Below are 18,121 nucleotides of genomic sequence, written 5' to 3' on the forward strand. Positions count from 1 at the left end.
ATTTTGTAATGTATATATGTACATTTAATCTTAATTTTAATTTTCCCGTCGGACATCTAAGCATGGCTATTTCCGACTGTTTACGCATTTAGATATTTTACTCTTCCGCAATTTTACTACATTTGCCGGCTTTTGCTTACTTTACGACTTTTGCAACACCCCGAAACTAAACCATTTGAAAATACATACCATCGAGAAAATTTTGGTTGGTCACGCAATGAAAATTAAGGAGAATGAAGGAAAAAGAAAGAAATGTGCGTAACGATTTCGCAGGGGAATGTTAGGCATAACAAGTTCATATGGACTGTGATAATATGACTGTGTATAATAGCTATAATCCAATAGCTTGAATTTACCAAAATATCTGAACTAAAAATGTATAAAAACGTATAATCTTTAAGAAAATGATAATTCTCTATAGATTTTTTCCATTACTCGTCTTTACATGATGTTAATTGATCATTGATCGCATTTACCTAGATCTCCACATTATTTGCATTAAAACCATAAAAAAGTAAAAATATCGAAAACATGCCAGAAATTTGTGCAAAATGGTTTTTGCCTGATAAAAAATAGGTGTAAATAAATAAAAACAAACTAAGGTGTGTGCCGAGCAATACCGATATAAAAAACTGGAACCTTCCTGTTAATGAGTGTTATTTTGGTGTCCGATTTTATTGGGTGGTAAACAGCTGTGTGACTGTTGGTTTTTCGCACAAAACAACATCGTTGTGTTGATCGGGCCACTCCCCAACAATTAGCGAAGGCTCCGCCATTAGAGAAAAAACCAAGAGATCTGTTGGCAACATGTTGCTAGCCGGATTAAGCTCGGCCAGCAAAAACAACAATTGTGTAACATAAAATAGTGTATAATAACTGTGAACACTGTGGCGGACGGATAGACAAACCCACAATAAGATAGATGGATATTTCCAGGCATTGTGTTGTTGTTACTATGAAAACCAAGACAACCAACGAACGAACAACCAAAGAGACAAACATACATACATATAACAACATTTAATCGCTTGGCTTGAGGCGCCGCCGTCTTAGCCGCATCTTTGTATACCCTATTGGTAGGGTATCTAGACTTGCGCATACTTGAAGTAATTGTAACATAAAGTTAAAATCTTATTTACAGTTGCAAATAACCATAAGTCATAAATAGCTTGATAAAGTAAATTTCCATATAGGTAATGTGAAAATATATACTATCTGGAGTTATATAGAACTTTGAGGTGTAAGATTTACATAACTTAAATACTGAATAATAAATAAATAAATAGTATACTTTACAACAACAACATTTAATTAAATTAACTGTAGAAATTAAAAAAATTTAATATATAATATATAATTCTTCCAAAAACAAAACGATAAAATTCCGCATATAACAATTTAGAAAAAATGTGTTGTCATAGAAATGTATAACTTTAAAAATGTTATAAAACAATACTTGATCGAAAAAAGAGTATTAAAATACTTCGCCCAACAAACTTCTTCACGTTTTTGTCAGTCAAAATCGTGAGCTCGACTTGTGGTTTTTTGTTACTTTCGTTTTCAGAGTTTTCCAGGCAATGGCAATTTAATGCTAGTCTGCAAGTCATTAGGTGATGCCTGCACCTCTAACCCGGCTAAAACCTGCCTCCCCAATCCAAGTCCGTTGAAAAGCGAAAGGCGAACTCACGTCAAGTTCAACCTTTGACCTCAGCTCTCAGCGGTGCGGTTGTGGATGTGTGGGTGGTGAACACTGATTAACCACTTGAATGTTTTCCTCTCTAATTTCCACTTGACATGTCAATCCCACATTATTTATGATTGAGTGTAAGGCTGTAGTCATTAATGAATCTACAATAATTTTGGCAGAAGGAAATTGAACCCGAAATTAACTCCATCAAACTTTAATAATTTACATTAATAAATAACATTAGCTTTATTCATTTATAAATAGCAATATGCTTTAATTTGATTTTTTCATTGATTCCGTCACGCGTGTTAATTGAATTTGTATGCAAATCTGCGGCGTCAACTCCTCTCCCCTTTAATATAAATTTAATAAAAGAAGGCAAAAATATGTTAAGGTTAACTTGGTGGCGGGCTTTTGCCTTTCACTCACGCATCGCTGACGCAGCCGAGAGTTGTAAATCAAAAAGATAAATAAAGATGTGGCTCGTAAAAACAAATAATAATGACACAGAAAAATAAACACAAGAATCAGTGGGTAACGAGAATCCTTTTGTACTTTATATGTGATAAATTTATTAAAAATATTGTATTTCATATTATTTATTCCTTTTACCACATTTTTAAGGATCTGTCAGCATCATCTATTTTAAACTCTTCTTAACCCACTATTTAGTTTAAAGACAATCCCTGGGAGTAAATGTCCCATTAGCACAACTCTTTCTCTTTCATCTTCGAAAAGTGCGTGTTTGGATGGATATCCAAATATAGACACTCGAAGTATTCATAAATCTTTCAACAATTTGTTTGTTGATGGTTGACGTCATGTGTTCGTTTGTCGGCTGCCTTCGCCGAACATTGAAATGTTTGCACTTTGCGTATTTATCTTTTAATTGAGTCATAAAATCAACGAAAAGCCAAAAAGGGGCCACCATCGCCAGCCGAAAGATGAAAAGTGGAAATATTTATAGTCAATATGCGATCGGTTTGCGATGGGCAAAGAGATGTAAAATAACGTCATACTGTGGCAAGAAAAACAAAGTAAAGTACCTTTAAACTTCTCAAAAGGTTGGTTAACTTTATAAGGTGGCAAGGTGGTGGCCACACCTCCCAAAGTGGATTGATTTAATTTACAATTGAGACAGCCTGGCGGCAATGAAATATACTATATAGTCTCATCATCGTCATCAGCGAGACATGAGCTCGTGGCAAACTTTTTAGCGTTATTAAATCTATCTAGTATTGATGACTAGCTGGCAAACGTAAGTTAACCACAGCCGAGTAATCGAATCGCCAGGAAAGACACGTAGAACCGGCAACACACACTACCCCCGCCCCATGACTTACAATAAAGCATTATCGCTTGACCGCCTATAGACTATCATTCATGTTTCACGTGCTAATCTTGTAAGTGGCGGGGAAAATAGGGGAATGGAAACGTGTTTGTGCAATCAAATCAATCTTAAGTTGCTACCCATGATAATGCCAGAGAGCCATAGACGATTATGGGTTATGAATTATCAATTCTAAGTCGTTTCAATTCCTCGTTTATTTTTTGTTGCTGTTCAAGCAATAAAGTACATAGTCTTAGTTACCTAAGATCCAAACCTGTTTCTCAGATATGAAACCACCATCAGCACTGGCCGATAACAATTTTCTACTTTTCATAACAAGCACACTTTTGATTGATAAAATATGTATTTTAATTGTATTTTTTTGTTGGGAAAAAATAATCCAGCGGTGGTCATATATTCCTAATCGTTGTTATTTTTAAGGTTCTTTAATTTATGGTTTAAATGCTTGGTAGATAAAAGTGCACAAACTTATACTATATAAGCCAATAATAGCATGCAATAATTTTTTTTCAATTAACTCGGAATCTATTCACCTATACATTTTTACATTAAAGAAAGGTTGATTACGAATTTATGTTGTAGCAATATTAATTCATAAATGAAGACTTTTACTCAATAAAATGCTTTATTACGAATTTAAGTTGTTAACCATTAATTCAAGAATTTCACTCAATAAATGATCACATATTTTCGCCCCCTTAATTTCTTACAGCCACGATATATTTTTGGCGAAAACAAAATCCTATTTCACACAACACATACAGGTAAACAACTTTTTAGCGGTTGAACACCTGAAGAAAAATACGCCGCCAAGCGAAAACACTTTTCATGGTCAATCTAATTTGCATGTGCGTTACTGAACATATATATATATATAGCTAAAGGTGTAAATATAGGAGAGAGATCTGAAGGCAACACATCACATGTACATAATTTTCTTGTTTTTCAGCTCCAACAAAATAATTAAATTAAAATTTCAAAATAATTATAGATTCACTGCTTTGTAGGCATAAAAATCGGAATAAATTTGTTACTAAAAATATTGTAGTGCAAAGTAAAGTGCAACACTTTAGGCCAGTTAATAAGTGATTAATAAACTTAATCAAAAAAGCAGAAAATACAGATCAGTCAGTATATTTATATTTAAAAATATGTTTTTTTTTTACATTCCGTTGTAGTATTTTTAGAGAATCGACCTTGAAATTTCTTATTTCCATTTTAGCATGTGTAATTTTTTATGTGCTTCTTTCTTTCACATTGTTTTCGTTTTATATGAAAAAAACAGATGGCTATACGGAAAGTAGTTTCTGTGGCGCCTCTTTCACCTTGAATTATACATTTTGAACACCCTTCTGCCCTTAGAGATTCATCCTTCCTCCGGAATAAGAGATTTATGCCTCCCCCGCTGTTATTGTTTATATTTTGCCAACATTTTGTTGTTTATATTCCTTCCCATTTCGCTTTGCATTCTTGTTTTTCGAATTTTATTCACGTTAAGCGATTGAACATTATTCATTCACCTTCCGAAACGGTTTGGCGAGGAAAGTCGGTATTCACACGTTTGTAGAATGTACAGAAGATTAATTATTGCACACTGTTTTGCATTTCGTTTCATTTGTCTTGACTTGACATTAAGACAATGTCAAGGTTAATGCATTATCTCTATTGGTTTATTGCTTTGTTCGACTGGTATTGTGAAATATTACTTTATTCATATCACCTCTACATCGCCAGTCGAAATACATATCACCAGTTATAAAAACACCCATCAAAGATGCAACAAAAGTTCAAAGTGTGTTCCTTAAATTTATAATTGATATTATTCTATTAAGTGCCAATTCATTTTCGATCGGATATTGACTTGGCTCAGCTTCCAACGATAACGTTCTTAACGTTTTCGTATAGCTCAAGCATTTATAAATATATCCAATCGATATCGCTATATAAATAGGTTGTATGTCGATTTCCTATGATAAGCTCGAGCTGCTAAAAGCTCTTCCCACAATAAAAACCATGTGTCGCCGCATTCACGCCGCTTTTCCACTTGAAAAATGTTACCGCCCTCATCGCCCTCTCTACATATATCACAGTTATAAGCGCGGCTGGGCACGAAAAGGTCAAAGGTCGCGCTCGACCTTTTGAGGTGCATTTACCTTTTCAGTCGTTGACACAAAAAGACACAAAAACTTTATTTTTGCCGTTCTAGTTGTTTAGCAGTGGGCGTGGCAGAAGCCCTTTTACCGCTTGCTATTATTGTAGTTGAAGTTCTTAGTTCGTCTGTATGGGCTTTTCAAGATTTCTGAAAGCTTTTTGTTGTTATTTTTGTGTTTATTCGAGTTCAAGGCAGTTCATTGATAAAATGAAAAAAATAGTTATGAAAAAGTTTCGCCTAATTACTGCCTGTTGTTCAGTTGTAGGAGTGAATTAAAAAAGAGTTGGGACGGGGAAGCCTAAAAAAAGGGAGCACACGAAAGGTAAAACAACAAAAGACAAGTAAAAACTGCGTGTTTCCAGGTTTAATGAGAAAGGGAAGTGAAGAAGTTCAATTAGTAAGACAAGGGGTTAATAATGTCTTGCCAAAAGTTACATGAGTCTTTGATTTCTTAAGTTTGCAATGAAGACCGTTGCAGAAGCTTTAAAGGTATAAAAATTACATAGGAAATATTTAACAAAGAAACAAATGTTTTCCTCTCCCTCATCTTATACATCTGAAAATATAACAAAATTATACAATTTCTCTTGTTATATAATAAGAACTCAATTTTTACAGAAGAGCCTTGAGCTCATTAGTCCTCAATCTATTATCACCAATAGCTCTGATGTATATACTTCAAAAAGATAACAGCTCTATTCTTAGGGCATTACGACAAGTGAATAAGGAAAAGTAACAACGTAATTTTGCGTCAGAGTCAGTCAAATGTCAATCGCAGTAGTGATAGTAAAATAATTAATTACTGATACAGTTTATTATTATATGCGTTATGCAAAATCTTATCGTTAATCACTGATTAAATATTTTAATATTTTGAAACGTTTTTTTAAAGCCCTTTAGATTGATGTTTGTTTTTACCCAACTTTGTATATAATAACTCGAGCCAAGCCTTAACTTTATGGCATGAACCTTATTTAATCTACCGTTATTCCTAGCAGACCATCAAGATGATGTGACATCCGGATAGAATAAAACGATTTGCCACTATATACGGGGCACTGTAAAGCGCATTTTGCAATATGCAATTAGAAATGCAATGAGCGATGAATGCGATAAACGGTCAAACAAATGCACTTCTCCTCGGTAAAATAAGGGGAGTGTGTGGGACTTGGCACATGTGCGCGCGTGGCTGTTAAAATAAACAAAAGGCACCCACAATCACAGACAGATAAAAAAAGAACGAAAGGGAAAGAAAACAAAGAAAAAAGGGCAAAGGTGTTTTTTGACAAAAAAAAAAAAAAAGGGGCGAACGGATATAAAAAATGCAATGATTTTGTTGCTACCGCTTCCTCACCGTCGACTTTTATTTTTAATTGGTTATTCCTCTACTATTCAACTTAAGCAACTTGCAAATTTCCAAATTTGCATTTCATGCAAAATTCTATATTTGCATTTAAAGCATTTCTGCTGCTGTACAAATTAATTGGGCAAACGACTTAAAAAGTGATTTATGGTAAAAATTAAAATAAATTAAAAAATGTTTCTTGTTAGTGCCAGAAAATGCGAACTGGAATGCCAATATTTTTTTATATATAATATTTAGTTGTAGAAAGTCGTGTTGTTTTAATGTTAAGCTTTTGCCGTTAATAAGGGGAATAGAGCTTAGAACGAATACATTATTTACTATTCAGTTTTCTTAAATCATTCCCTTTTGACGGTAGTTTACATATTTTAGATAACACTATTTGTCTGCCTCCATGACTGAAATATTTTTTAAAGTGTTTCATATGAGGTATAAAAAATGTTAACCAACCTGCCTCGTTCAATATTCATTTAATTTCCGCATTTGCAATCACTTACTATATATAACTGATTCTTAACCTTTTTTTTGCATATTAATAAGTGAAAAAGCATTAGGCTTAGTCCCATAATACGTAGGGCCTGTATATGTTTATTTTAAATTATTTATATTGCTGTTTTAGGTATTTGCCCTTTCTTCAAGGTCTTTAGAATGCGAGAAAAGTAAATATTAAAATAGTCTAATGGCGACAATTATTGTATCGGTGTGCACTAGTCTTTACTATTTAAGATTTGGGACAGCGATGCCATTTATGGAACGACCAAAACTATTTCAGTATGTGCAATGATTCTATTAAGTTTAGTTTAATAATAATTAATAATTCTTCATTTAATTATTAAAACGAAAAAATTTTTTCAAATTTTCCTATTTAAGAGTAAGCTCACAATAATTCCTAAATCGCTTGCTTCAATTGTTTAAACCCGTTTTCTATTCTCTTTCTACTTTGCCATCAGATTTAAGTAGGACATAAGAAATCTCAGTTGAATTTATCAAAGAAAATTCGCTACAAAGAGGGCCTGCTCGAGGACGACTTACTTATCAACTTCAGTACTGAACATTCGCACCATGTGCCGTTGCAAATACTGGGGCACGGATTGCGGCGAAGCTGGGGGCGTTTGATAAGGATTCATCATTGCCTCGTCGTCATCAAAGTAACCCGACGAAGTGGACGATGTAGTGCGGGGATATTTCAGCATTTTTTCACACTTTTTTGGTCTTTTATTCGCTTCGGTTATTCACTTATTATTTGTTCAACTTTATTTATGTGATTTTTATCGTAAATATTTACTTTTTCACTTTAAGTTTATTTGTTTTTGGGCTAATAAATTAGCGCTTTGGTCGACTTGTTTAGTTTTTTTTTGTTATATAAAAACGCCAGACCGAAATATTGGGTATTTAATTATTATTCAATCAGGCGAAGAAAGGAGAAACAGCAAACGAATTGTGTAGCCGGTCGAACGACAACTAAAAACAAAAATTGCTTTGAATTTTCGAATTTTGCATTAATTTTATTTTTCTCGCGACCAGAGCGTGCGGTCGTAGGAGAGAAACCGAGAGAAACAGAAACATGCACTTCAACTTGGACAACAACACTGCCAACAGCTCCCAATACGTTGGCCAATTGTATTTATAATTTTATTTATATATTTTGCATACATTGTTGCTGTCGCCGTTATTGTTGTTTTTGTTATTTTTGTTTTTGCACTTCTCTCTGATAAATTGTTAAGCGCAGTCTGGAACTGGTTGCGCGTGCCAAATAGCAAAAACTAATATGAGGGAACGAGCGAGCTGGTGGAGAGTTCCCCGGACGGAGCACTGAGAGAACTCCTCTCGGGTGGCAATTAATCAAGTCTTGACTAAAAATAAATATTAACCAATTAAAATTATCTATTAAGAAACGCACAGCAGCCGCACAAACATTCAGAAGATACAAAGTTTAAATTGCAGACAATTTTAATGTTTGCCTAGCGGAGCTTGAGATCCAGAATGAATTTGTGTACAAAGTGTCAAAACGTGATATTGCTGAGTATTTAAAAATACTGTCTTGGAATTTAAGGACATTTGATTTTATTGTTCTCTCTATTACACTTTTAATGTTCTTCTGAAATTATCTTATTTTTAAGAAGGAACTTTTAAAAACCATAGAATAATAGCCCAATATAGCTGCTTTGTAGTAGTTATTGGATGGAAAAAATCATTATGGAATGTTAAAGCAATCGAACGTTAAAGATCTAAAACTAAATTTAAAAAAATTAGTTTTTAAGCTCAAAATGCCTGATAGTTTATGAACTATTGGCAAAGATCATTGCTCAACAATTTTTTAATAAATTTGCAGAAAATATTAATATCAATTGGTGAATTCTAAATTTTATACACTATGCACATGCACAATTATTGATGTTTAAGCACTTCACTCCTTTGTATTAAAATTTGTATTTAATTCCGGACCATTTCTGGCTCCATACGATTGTGAAATCAAAATAAACGATCTCCCACCAAGAAAACCGATTGTAAGGCAAAACTTTTGAACCACCCAAAATGTATTCCACAATTTGTTTTTGCGTTTTTCCCTCATTTTGTTTTCGCTGGCGGCTTATTTTTAGACAAATTCGATTTAGAAAAATTGTGCGTGCGATCGCCGAGTACATAGATACACTCGTATCTCAACTGTAAGTATATAGAGGGTCAAAACGGATCCGAAGATAAATAAGCAAAGAATTCACAATCAGTCACTAACAAGGTCAGGGTACCGAGACATCGACATCGAAATCGACATCGGCATCGCAAGCGAAAAAAGAACAGCAATAATTAACGCACGTCATCACTCGACGCGTTTTCGTAAGATACAAATAGCGACAGACGGACAGATGGAAAGCTGCTACTTAAATTATAGCAAATTGTTTAAACAATTACTTTTCGGTCTTTACTTTTTGGGATTTTCGTTTGTAACTTTTTGTTGGAACAGCTTTGGTTCGCGTATTGCGTCTCACGCCGGCGACAAGTTTTTGTTTACTGATTTCGAACCAAAAACTGAATTTTACACAAAATCCAAAAACGACTATCGGAACACAAAAACCAAAAGCAGCGACGTCGACAGCGGTGGCTGCGCTCGGCGGCAGCAATAAAATTATTTTCAAAAATACATTTTTTTCTGCGTTTCTCCTCTCTTCAGTTTGGGAAGACGACGGCGACGAAAGCGACGAAAAATAGGCGAGAAACAAAATTTACACACACGACCGGTGCCGAAGCTATTTTTTGTTTTATTGTATTGTTTTTTTTGGAGCAAAGCACCGACGCCGATGAACGATAACAAGAAAAGAAAGAGAAAAAAATAAAACGAAAGGCTAGAAGCGAAAAAAGTGAGTAGATTACATCGTAAAACCGTCGTGTTTCTCTTATCATTAGAAGTTTATCTAATCGCAGTCTGATAATTAGCATTGATTGATAGGTGGAAAAAAGTTAAAAAAAATAAAGGAACAGCGGGCGCAGCTCTGGGTGTCACTTTTTTTTAGGGGATTGGGCGTAAATAAACGCAATGGAAGCTGATTAACAGGCAATCATCATAAATTATTGGTTTGTAAAGGTATAACAAAAGGCATCCGTTTGAAATGTTTTGAGTTTTAAAAGACTTTTATGGATTTTTGAACTATATTAATATTATAATTTCTCTAACAAGATATGTTATACTGAAAATAGTTGTTTATTTTGCTTAAAACATCCGTTGGCCTTGAACAGCCTTTATCTTGATGGACACATTATCTTCCAGTCAATAAATGGGTCTTAAAGGGTATCAATTCATTTAAGTTTCAGTTGGTCTTAAGAAAAAAGCCACTATGTAAATGAGACTGATAAGAGAGAAAAGTACAAAATCAATTAATGACAGGCTTAGTAAAAAGAAAGAAAAAGCTTATAGAACTTTGCATTGAAGTAACCGCAATAATAAATTATCACCATTCTTATTATTAATGATCACCAGATACTGTTACGTTTTCATTGGACTAACAAAAAAAAAGTAAATTAATTTTATACAACAACTCTAATTACACTAACTCAAACAATATCAAAACTTCGCTGACTTCACATAAAACAAACTATAGCAGGGAAAGTCTTTTATTTTAAGCCACTTGACTAACTCTAGCCAAATAAATGTGAAAATGCGAGTTATCAAAGCATAAACGAAAGGTTTGGACGCATGTTCCTACGACTTATCGTATGTTCTATATGAACATCTGACTGAAAACCGATTTAATGGAAAATTATGAGTAGCGGGGGAATTTGGATTTCATAAGACATACGGTAAATTGCAGGGAATAAAATGAAAATTAGAGGAAAAAGATTGGGACAAGTGTCGAGTTAGCGTGAAATTTATAGCCAACAACAGGCCGCGCCTGAGTGAAAGAAAAGCCAGGGAAAAGCGAAGCGAAGGAAAAATGCAAACGATTCAGTTTTGCTTTCTGATTTAAGAAAATTACAGAAGCTGGCCACCTGCGCGTATACGTAATGTGAATTTATTGGCTCATTAGAGTTGGGCAAATGTTAAAAGCGGCAAAAATAGTTTGCAGCTAAGGCGAATTTATGCTTGGTATATTTTTGCGCTGCTTTCCTCCACCACCTATCTATATCTCTCTATATGCATCTGTATATACATATGGTGTAAAAAGTCGTACACATGTCTAATTGGCGTTTAATTGCAATTGGTTGGTTGAGGAAAATCATTGGGACTGGGCAGCTGTCAGTTGAACGTTCTCATCAAGGAACTCGAGTCTTATCTCCATGCTACTAATCTATATGGTCGGGTGATAAGCCAGGTATGTTAGGTATTGTTTAGTCATTTGCTATATTTAGACTATCAGTCAGCGTTGGGTGATATGACATGATGTCGGATATAGGAGTTCCTTCCGAATATTGTTCGCAATAATTTATTGTCAAGATTTTAAAAGGAAGATAATGTTTTAATCAAAACTCTAAATACGCTTTCCGTCAATATATAAAATAACAGTTCATTTTCTTTTGTTATTTAAATAAGTTTAATACAAATATATTTTCAGTAAATACCGAACTAAGTCTTGGTTGGCAATTTGAAATATATTTTTTTTATTATTATGGATAATCCAATTTTCTGGTATGGCTAACTAGATGTTTTTGTCACGTTCTTCCAACTTGGTCTCTCTGTTTTTAAAGAATTTAAGGCAGCTCAATGTTAATACTTGACATTTGTTTTATATTTTACAGCCAATATTTTAAGCGCAACTACATCTAGACCTAGACCGTTGGCATGGCAGAATTAAATTCTGGAATTCTTAGGAAACCACATTAAAACTTCAATATAAAAACTGTTGGTTGAAAAGTAAACTTTGAACTTTGCCAAAAAAAAATCTGTTTAAATCTAAAGCAATATTATGAAGTCTAAATTAATATCGACAATAATGCCGAGGCTATAGACGTTTCATTAAACCAAAATTAAGGGTAATGCGGTAATTATAAATGCTTTATAAATTTTATTCCCTTGTTGTAAAACGGCTATTAAACTTCCTTCATTAACAGTGAACAAGTTTCAAACCATGATCTGAATTATTAATCGGCTCACGTTATTTTGCGTAATTATCCCTCTGTTTCAATAATCCCACTCTGCTTAACTTACTGTCTTTTGTGGTGAGTTAAAATGGAAACACTTACCTGAAAAGAAAATTCAAAAATAAATATCAATTAATTAACTGTGATCCGATTCCAATCAATTTCAAGTATTTATGCCTAGGCAAGTAATTAATTCCGAACAGATTGGAAGCGCTGTCAATTAGAAAACGACGCAAAAGGCGACAATGAAGATGAAAATAAACTAAAGCAAAAGCCGAAAAAAAAGTTTGTTTAATTAATTGTCGTAATCAGGTATGGCAACAAATTGAGTGCATGAGAATTTGTAAAAATAAATTTAAGCAATCTTAAAGAGCTTCCTGCCAAAAGACGTCACACGAGTGTAATTTGTTGGCCAACTTGGCGGTCGGGGCTACCAAGAAAATGAAAAAATTAAATAGAATCAATTTTCCCGGTTAGCCAATTTTGGCCATAGCTGCGCGATGTGTGCCACCAAGCGAGTGGGTGTTGATGGCTAAAATTTGGGTATACAATTCTTTCGCCCTTTCCCGACTCGGAATATTCTTTTGTCAGTCTGTTGGCAGGTGGACAGCCCGAGGATGAGTCAAAGATTGAATAGGTTTTTCCTTATAATTGAAACACTCTGCCTATTTTGGCACTAATTGCCAAGTACCAGAGGAACAAATATGAAGTGGTTTTGGGAAGGCTGGTTCATTGGTCCCCCCAAAGCACGTAACAGATTTCTAGAAAAATAAATGAATACAAATGTAGGACAAGTCAAGAATAAACATAATGTGACAATTTGATTATTGAGAAATTACCAAGAATATGCATATTTATATATTTCTCTATTTCATTTTAGCCAATTGGCTAGCGTGTTCCATTTTATTTGATTTATATAAAAACATATATTCAGACGAAGATCGAATTATTTGAGAAGTGTTTATCTGTCACAAAGGAATAACATGCACATTTAAATATATAAATATCTTATGTGCCCCGGAAATCTTTAAAATCTAACTAAACAAGGCCTCGCCAGAAAAATATTCTTAACAACTTAAAAGTGTTTTGAAAAAAAAGGTGTAAGTAAAACAAGAATTTTTTAAAGATCACTAAATTTATTTGAAAGTTCTACCAAAAATAAACAAATATTAAACATCCAAAGCTGTATCTCAATTTTAATTTTTATAAAAAATCCGAGATTTTCCCTTATAACCATGCTATCTTAGTTTGGATCCATAAAAGATTTTTGAGGTACTGTATCCGATGGCAAAGTTTCGGCTGTAAGAACCTCACTCAATTTCTTTTTCGGCATACCATTTGATATCTTAGTTTCTGAATTAGTTTCAGTGATTTTAACTGCTTCATCCTGATCTTCTCGCACTTCTTCAGCATTTCCGGAACTCTCAACCCCCACATTATTCGTGGTCTGGAAAAGGGGATTGCCAAGCTCATCGATTAAGATTCCGACACGAGAATAATTTGTCTCGAGAATGGCTTCCCAACGATGCACATAGTTGATCTTCGTATCATGCAAGTCCATTATCATATTAAGATAATGGGTAAAATCCCTGCCAGCTACATGAGACAGGGTGCCATCCAAACCGAACTCTGGCAGGTCGTTGGACACATCGTAGATCTTTCCCTTGAGCGCCACCAGAATCCTCCCATCACTCCGTGTTCCATCAAATCCCAGCAACTGAGATAAGGTCAGTTTGATTGGCGGCAAATCCGGCAGATTGGGTGCAAACAGCTTGGTTACATCTGTTCGATTGCCTCTGCCACTTGTCAGGTGATAGTGATAGGCGTAAAAATATCCCAAGATAGCCACACATAAGGTCAATACAATGCTGACCATGCAGCCCAAGTGTCCCAACACCTCATCCATGTTCTGATACTGGTATTCTGATTTGGTCGAAATGGTACTTAGTAGAATACTGAATTTTACTAAACTTTTATATTGGGAATTTTTAAGTTCTAAATTCAATTTCACTATCACTCGAATTGTTATTTCTATGCTGACTTGTGTTGAAAAAAGTGATCAGAGTTTAAATTTTTTTTAATATGCTTTCTTTTCAGATTAATAATTACCAGATAATAACAAAGGTTAATTGTGGGCAGAATAACTGCGATCATGTTAAAGAACTTAAACTTAGTCTTAAACTAGAAAATAAACTAAAGCAATAATAACCTTCTCCCTTTAGACTAGTATTGTGCTATTGTGTCTTCTTTTATTTGTTGCGATAACAAAAGTTCATTCTGCTACTCTCTCGCCGACTTGGGAAATATCAAGTGGCTGGGTGTTATCAAATACCCGTAAAGTTGCTGCCGTATTATTCACTGTGCCAGGGCAGGTGATAATGTCAGCAAGTGTATCAGGAGCACAGAAATTGGAGCACAGACAGTCAGCACAAAAGCAGGTTGAACAGTTTTCTTATATTATCAGTTGATTAAATATGAATTATACGAACAAATAAAGGCACAAACACACATGGAATTTCAAAAGTGTGAGTGTCATGAAAAACGATAAGCGCCGGGCAAACAAAAAAAAATATAACTCAAACAAAAGTTCTGGCACAGGGTGCTCTCCAAGTATAAGAAATTAGGGAAATGATAAAAATAATAAATTATGAAATCCCAACATTCAGGTGTTAATCATAATTGGCACCAATTTGAAAATTAAACTTAAATGTTGGTAACATAAGTTTCTTTAATAAATATAGAAATGGTGTTAATTTGCTTCAATTTACCTCGAAACACAGAAAACTAATCTTTAAAGAAACTAATCGTGAAATAATATTTAACATTATTGAATTCTATTTTAAATTTTTTCGTTGAAAGCAGAAAATAAAAATACCTTTTAAATCTGTTATTATTTTTAGGTTTTCGTATGGAAGTAATATTTTTGTTTTTTGTTTTAACCAATTGTTGATTTGTTTTAACCAATTTAACCGGGCTTTTTGCTTTTTTAGTACACTAAAATTTGTGTTTTTAGTTTGCTTAGTTTTTTTGTAAAGTTAACTTTAACTTTAAGTTCAATTTATTTTAATACAAATATTGTTAGGCAAGGTCAGAGAAACAAAGCTTATGTAACATGCTTATTAAAAACTTCTTACTTTCGATATTAAATTTAAAAATCCCAGAGCCCAATTTGTTTAACTCCTCGCTTAATTTTTAAACTTCAAAGTATAGTATTGTTTGTTTTAAGACAATTTTTTTTTTAATTTAAACCACATTTTATACATTTTTTAGCAGAATAACCTTAATATTATTTGCATTTATTAATTTCCCTAATCGTCGATATGTGTCCGTTTTTTGTTTACTTACCCGATGAAATCTTTGATAAAACAATAAACCTTAAATAAACCGCGATCATTATTGAGTAAATATTCGGGCTGTATGACCGCAGCTGGCATTAAATTGGCGTTTTGTTGTTGCTGCTGTTGTTGTTGGTGGTGCATTTGGTGTTGCTGCAGCGTTTGTTCGCTGCTGCCGATGTTGTTGGTGCTGGTAGTCGCCATATTGGCAGCCACTTTGTTGGCTAACGCAGCCATTTTGTTGTTACTGTTGCCGCCATGCTGGCAACACTTATGCTCATACAGTTGTTGTCGAATTGTCGTTTTAGCAATTATTGTTTTTGTTTAACAAAAGTTAGTTGTGCGTTTTGGTATCGCACCTTTTCAGCCAAATTCGTATTTAATTAAAACTAAATTAATCATAATGTTAAAATAGAAAATTCTTAAATTTGGCAAGCCAAACATTTCATGTAACCATTGCAAAGCCTTTACAGCCGACTACATAAATTCTTAAAATCCAATTCTTTTTGTGTAGGGTATTTGTATCTATATCAAATAAGAAAAGTCAAATCATAAAATATTTTTAAGTATCTTTGCTGTTAAATAAAGTTATATTGGAAATCTGTTAAACTGTTACAGGTTGTTTTGAAATTTTACCATTACATTTATACATAACTATTCAAATTTTTGTTTACCCTAAGTGAAAAAAGAAATGCTTCTAATCAGTGTAAGTAAAACAGTATTAAACGGATTTCTTTTGCAATAGTTATACAAAAATTACTTAAACCAAAACAAAAACTGAACTCAAATCACAAAAGCAATTGGCAAATTTAGTTTTGCTTTCATTTGAAACTTTGCCAATTTCCATAATTTTCTGTTTCAACTGCAATTTGTCGAGCGCTGTGGTGTTGTGGTGATAGTGTGGGTGTTTCATGTGTCATTATTAAAAGCGAAGTTTCAGCGTTCAGTAAAGTATTTAATTAACATTCACAGTGCTCTGTGATATATCGTTGCATGCCTTGCACAAGTACACAAATGGGAGATGAGCAACGCTTACGTAACAAACGTGAAGCGAATGAAAGCATGCGAGATGCACTAACAGAAATAATTGAGTTACCCCATATTTTCTACTATTAAATATATGTTATTATTTATTAATTTTATTATACGACGCTATCATGACGTTACAGTGAACAAGTATATTGCGTCAGTCAGAGTGTTAAAATAAAACAACAAAATTGATTTTTTTAGAGGCGTTTTCTTACTCATTTGCAACCAAATTAATTTTTAAATTCTTTGTTAAAGCATTATTTGATTACTTTAAACAATATTCTGGTCGCCTGTATAACTTAAGCTCCAAATAGGTAAAAAATTGTTTTTTTACGCTCAATGAAGTTTTATTCAAATCATGTCCCTCAAGTTTTAACAAAAGCTATAATCTGCATTTTTCTTAGTTACAAAAGAAGACTAAAACTCCGTGCTTTTGTTAAAAAATACAAGAAAGTAGTTCTTAGAGAAAATAAAAAGATAGATAGGGACATAGAACCAAACCCATTTTTTTTCTAAATGTGTGCAACAAATGGCGCCTGTTGACAGCTAGTTGACAGCGCGGCTAGAAATATGACAGCTCCGACTGGAGGCACTTGTGCGACAACAACTGTCCAACAACTTGTTTAAGATGCTACAAGCAAAAAGTAGAGACAGTTTAGCAGAAATAGGGGACGAAATATGCCACCCCAGAGAACCATTACAAAAAGCCCCCAAAATATGTGACTAAAATTGACGTGTTACACACATTAATTAGCATTTTTAATCATCCCAAACCGAAAAACAACCAACCAAGGTTAGAGGGTACTCGACGACAGAATTATTTATATACTTTGCATGTTACGAGTATCATATGTGCTGAGGCCCTAACGATGATGTTACTCGACCCTGACTTTGACTTCCCGCTGCCCAAACATCCAGTCAACCAGTCACGTACCAAAGAGGCAGTCCAAGTGGTTTTTTCTGTCAAGGGTCCACACTTCTAAGCACTCGGAAGGAAGGTTGGGGTTTGGGGCATAAGCATGCCAAGTATTTTCATCCAAAGAGTTGGTGGAAAACCTTGAGTTGCTCTGCCAAAGAACAAACTCATTCACGTACCCATTCATATTCACATTCACATCCCACTCAATTGAAGCTGACACACGGCGCCCAGCATGAAAGAACACAAAAACCATTTCGCCTTGAAAAACCTTTTCATAATGGAACCCCACACAACAGAACACAGCGCAAAAAAAATAACATGTCTGTATTAAAATAAACGACAAGTCTAATGCTAAAGTCCCATTGTAAGGGCATAATTTCAGAGGCAGTCAACACAATGGGTGAATGAATGCTGGGCAAGGATTTATTTGTTTGACTGAGGCACGTGCTGGGCCAAGTGAGCCTTGGCAAGTGAGATGGAAGGCGCCAAAGTAATGGGAGATTACCGTGATGGGATATGCCTATTCGACCAGGCTTAGGCTGGCTGGGCAACCTTAGCACATATTAAATTGTCTTGGATCCGATTCAAGATGGAAATATGTGTTGATGATTTTGTGGGTAAACAAACTTTTTAGCATTTATAAAATTTAATTTGGCATGATTTGATAAACAGCAGTGCAATTTCTTCAAGGAAGGACCAAAAAGTTTCTAGGTA

General features: G+C 34.1%; 2 protein-coding genes across 9 annotated transcripts in view; both read right to left on the reverse strand.

The window, feature by feature from the left end:
• The window catches only part of LOC128262804 (protein bunched, class 1/class 3/D/E isoforms), a 99,120-nt gene that overhangs the window by 30,623 nt on the left and 50,376 nt on the right, over positions 1 to 18,121 (reverse strand). Inside the window, exons 1-2 of one of the 8 annotated variants that reach the window (XM_052997325.1) lie at positions 9,464 to 9,548; positions 7,586 to 8,014 (exon numbers count right to left, since the gene is read on the reverse strand). The exons of 5 other annotated variants lie outside the window; for them this stretch is intronic. In XM_052997325.1, the coding sequence (XP_052853285.1) occupies positions 7,586 to 7,746 (161 nt within the window). In that variant the 5' untranslated portion in view covers positions 7,747 to 8,014; positions 9,464 to 9,548. Of the gene's footprint in view, positions 1 to 7,585; positions 8,230 to 9,463; positions 9,549 to 15,469; positions 15,804 to 18,121 lie in introns of those variants that run through there. 2 more of the 8 variants (XM_052997324.1, XM_052997326.1) reach the window with 2 other exon arrangements.
• On the reverse strand, positions 13,292 to 14,180 carry LOC128262806 (membrane-associated progesterone receptor component 1). The gene has a single exon (XM_052997330.1). It carries the CDS (start codon positions 14,028 to 14,030, stop codon positions 13,368 to 13,370), a length of 663 nt encoding a protein of 220 aa, XP_052853290.1. The 5' UTR covers positions 14,031 to 14,180; the 3' UTR covers positions 13,292 to 13,367.

Source organism: Drosophila gunungcola, unplaced genomic scaffold (genome assembly GCF_025200985.1).
Source record: "Drosophila gunungcola strain Sukarami unplaced genomic scaffold, Dgunungcola_SK_2 000001F, whole genome shotgun sequence".
Lineage (NCBI taxonomy): Eukaryota > Metazoa > Arthropoda > Insecta > Diptera > Drosophilidae > Drosophila > Drosophila gunungcola.

Bases quoted from the DNA above. Each gene is read 5' to 3' on its own strand.
- LOC128262806 (XM_052997330.1), bottom strand. From the start codon at position 14,030: ATGGATGAGGTGTTGGGACACTTGGGCTGCATGGTCAGCATTGTATTG.